This window comes from Coccinella septempunctata, chromosome 1 (assembly GCF_907165205.1).
Source record: "Coccinella septempunctata chromosome 1, icCocSept1.1, whole genome shotgun sequence".
NCBI classification, from domain to species: domain Eukaryota; kingdom Metazoa; phylum Arthropoda; class Insecta; order Coleoptera; family Coccinellidae; genus Coccinella; species Coccinella septempunctata.
In genome coordinates, this window is record NC_058189.1 from 22,390,250 (window position 1) to 22,394,215 (window position 3,966).

Sequence of the window (3,966 nt, forward strand, 5' to 3'; positions counted from 1 at the left end):
CACTCCAAGCGTCATAGACGAGCGGAGGCCTCAGATAACTGGTCCTCACGAGACACCCAACTCTCACTTATGGTGAAACCGCAGCATCTGACCCAGAGTGGGCGGCTGCAAACAGCGTCTGTTCTCCATGTAGGAGCGGCTGAAAACATAGTCAGGAAAGCAACGTCAGGAAAGCATGCCTTACATATATTCCCCAAGACGTCACAATAGATACAAAAAATCAAGCAATGGCCCTCAGTCCCGGGCACCCCTTAAATGGGGAGAGGGTGCTAAGAATCCCCCGGTCTTCCAATGATGTCTTCAAGATACACAAAGAAAAGAAAATTGGCACGAGGAACGTGCAGAGTATGTACCAACCCGGAAAGGCGGCCAATAGAGTGAAAGAGATGAAACGACTCCAGATCGACATACTAGGATGCAGCGAAACAAGATGGCCGGACTCCGGACACTGCATAATAGACGAACATCACATACACTTCTCTGGAGACAATACCACTAGAAACATAAATGGAGTGGCAATAATACTTAATAACCAAACCAATAAAGCCGTACAGGGGTTCATTCCGATTTCGAATAGAGTCGCGCTAAACAAGATCAAGGCTAAACCATTCGACCTCAACATCATACAGTCATATGCACCGACATCCGAAAGCGACGATCAAGAAATAGAGAATTTCTATAAACAACTTAGAACTGGTCTTGAACATACAAAGAAGGAAGAATTTAACATAATAATGGGCGACATGAACGCTAAGATCGGACAGGGAAAGGTGGAGAATGTGGTTGGTGGTTTTGGACTGGGAGTAAGAAATGAGAGAGGAGAACGACTAATTGAATTCTGTCAAGAAGTGGACATCACAATCATGAACACATTTTTTAAACTACCCCCCCGAAGACTATACACTTGGAGATCCCCAGCCGACAACAACCATAGAATTGTGAGGAATCAAATCGACTTTATTATGATAAACAGAAGATATCGCAATGCGGTTATCTCTTGTAAAACGTATCCTCGCGCGGACACACCATCAGATCACAACCTGTTACTAGCTCGCACGAAATTAAGACTGAAGAAGGTAGTTAGAAAGAAAACTCCAAGGACTTCTTGCATGCAGAAACTCAAACAAGACAACGTATTACGTTGGACAAAGGAGAGGTTAAACGAAGAATTCAAAAATATATCTGAGAACAACAACCATGAAATAGAAATAGAAGACCTATGGAATAAAATAAAAGTATCTATAACCTCTGTTACAGAAGAAGAACTAAGACCAGACAGATTGGTAAAGAGACAACAATGGATGACAGACTCTATCTTAGAACTTATGGAAGAAAGAAGACAACACAGAAACAGGGACAATGTAAAATATAAGGAGCTACACAAGAAAGTCATAAGAGCAATTAAAGAAGCTAAAGAAGAACGGTGGCTACAGGAAAAATGTGTCGAAATCGAGATCTTGCAAAAGAAATACGACAACTTTAATCTTCATAAGAAAATAAAGGAAGCAACGGGAGGATATCAATGACGGGGTCCAGGAATAATCTTAGACTCGAATGACAACATCATAACCGAGACGGACAAAAAACTTGCAAGATGGAAAGAATACATGGAGGAGCTTTTCGGAGACGAGAATATCGATAATGGATTCCCGGTGGTCGGTGACGAAGGACCTACCATTACACAAGAGGAAGTGGAATCAGCTATCAACCGACTAAGGAACAACAAAGCTCCTGGACTAGACCAGATTCATGGGGAAGTCCTCAAACTGCTGGATCCAGAACAGATAAAACTGCTTACCAACCTCTTTAACAAAGTATACACAAGCGGTCAATTGCCAAATGACTGGCTGCTGTCGACATTCATTCCAATACCCAAAAAGATGAACGCAAATAAATGTTCTGACCACAGAATAATAAGCTTGATGAGTCACATCCTAAAAGCTTTCCTTAATATTATACAGGCACGCGTATATAGAAGACTCGATGAGAGAATAAGCGACACACAGTTTGGCTTCAGGAAGGGACTAGGTACCCGAGAGGCCTTATTCTCAATACAGGTCCTGATTCAATGTTGACGGGACGTTAACACAGACGTCTTTATGTGCTTCAAAGGCTTTGAAAAGGCCTTTGATAGAGTCAAACATGATATACTCATCTCAATCCTACGTGAATCCGGAATCGATGACAGAGACGCAAATATAATATCAAAGCTATATTTACAACAAAAAGCCATTGTTCGAGTCGAAAACGAAACATCAGAGGAGTTTAGCATAAGGAGAGGAGTACGCCAAGGTTGTATAATGTCACCACTTCTGTTTAACGTCTACTCAGAACATCTGTTTAAAGAAGCATTAGACAGCATAGAAGATGGAGTTGTAATAAACGGTGAAATAATAAATAACCTCAGATACGCTGACGACACCGTCCTTATAGCGGACACTGCCGAAGGGCTCCAGAGACTTATAGACCGTGTAGGGACTGCATGCACTAAATATGGTATGAAGATAAACTGTAAGAAGACACACACACACTTATTATCAGTAAAAACCCTATCGACAACATACAGTTTACTGCTGGCAATATAGCCCTCACAATGGCCGAAACAGTTACATATCCATCAGTCACATATACATCAGTCCAGATTCCGGCGGGTGCGGTTGTTCTTGGGAGTGTTTTCACACTGTTCAATTTATACTTTCGCTTTATTCATGTGCATTAGTGAATAGGAGTCAGTCTCACGTAAGAAATATTGTACCATCACACCTAATGTCTGTATTTTGAGACTTTCTGCTGGGGTATATTTGTTTATGTTTACCTAATTTGGGATCAATTTCGCTTGCTGAGCGGAATCAGGCGCTTAGGTTGAATTGTATGTTGCGCCTGCCTTTGTTTCCGTACGCGTATCAACATAACATTCTTTGTCTTAATCCATCCGGTCCTGTGTGCGTATTACCGAACTACTTGCACTATTGTTCTCGGTGAAATATCGTCTGTCCCTGAGACTTTTTGATCCACTTTCCTTTCTTCCTGTTGTTCGTGGCCTTCCTGTTGTGTGAAGTCTTCTGTACAGGCCCACAGGAATGAAGCGTGTAATACCTATACCTTTTTCTTAGTAAAAATACATATTTCATTCGAATCATTCCTACTCAATGCGCTATTTGCGATGGAACTGTCTTGGATACTGATCAGCCGCAATGTGCTGGTTGTCGCAAAGTTTTTCATCTTGAATGTGTTAACATATCTGTTGAAGATTTGAAGTTTATTAGGGAACTAATGCCAAATGGAATTGCGGAGGCTGTGATTCTCGTAAGAGATCTTTGCGCAGTAAATCCCAGTCATCAAGTAGTGAGCATATTACTATGGAACATTTCAACTTGTTGATGAGTAAGATCTCCTGCATAGCTGTTGATCTTAAATCAATTAAAAACGATCAGTCAACTATTGTTGCGGAGCTGAGTAAATGTCGTGAAACACTTGAGGTTCACACCCAAATACTTGGTGGCCACTCCAATTCCATAGCTGCTTGTGAGGAGAAGATAAATAAGTTGGAGACATCTCAGGCCACACTCGTTTCAGATCTTGCAGAAACTTCATACTCACCGACGATAAAACCCCCGAACAACTCAAACTATTGGATACGACCCGCGCATTATTGAAAAGAAGAGAAGCATCAGGTGAAAAAAATCTCACTATTAAGTATATTCGGGGGGAACCAGTCATTGTACCCACACACAACGCTACCAGTTCAAAAAACTGACCAACTTCAACGAATGGTGTCTGGTGTATTCTAACGTCCAATCCCTCTGCTCTAAGTATCGTGAGCTTCTAACCTTTGTGCAGGTATCCAATCCCAGTATTATTCTTCTTTCTGAAACGTGGCTTCACCCGGGAATTCTTGACTCGGTTGTGCATATTCCTAATTATGTCCTGTATCGTAGTGACAGTGTAACCACCCTTGGCTACGGA

General features: G+C 41.7%; 1 protein-coding gene across 1 annotated transcript; it reads left to right on the top strand.

The window, feature by feature from the left end:
• The first annotated feature begins 227 nt into the window (after positions 1-227).
• On the top strand, positions 228-1,526 carry LOC123312709 (craniofacial development protein 2-like). The gene has a single exon (XM_044897204.1). The coding sequence runs from the start codon at positions 228-230 to the stop codon at positions 1,524-1,526; it is 1,299 nt and encodes a 432-aa protein (XP_044753139.1).
• The last annotated feature ends 2,440 nt before the right edge of the window (positions 1,527-3,966 follow it).

Bases quoted from the DNA above. Each gene is read 5' to 3' on its own strand.
- LOC123312709 (XM_044897204.1), top strand. From the start codon at position 228: ATGGCCCTCAGTCCCGGGCACCCCTTAAATGGGGAGAGGGTGCTAAGA.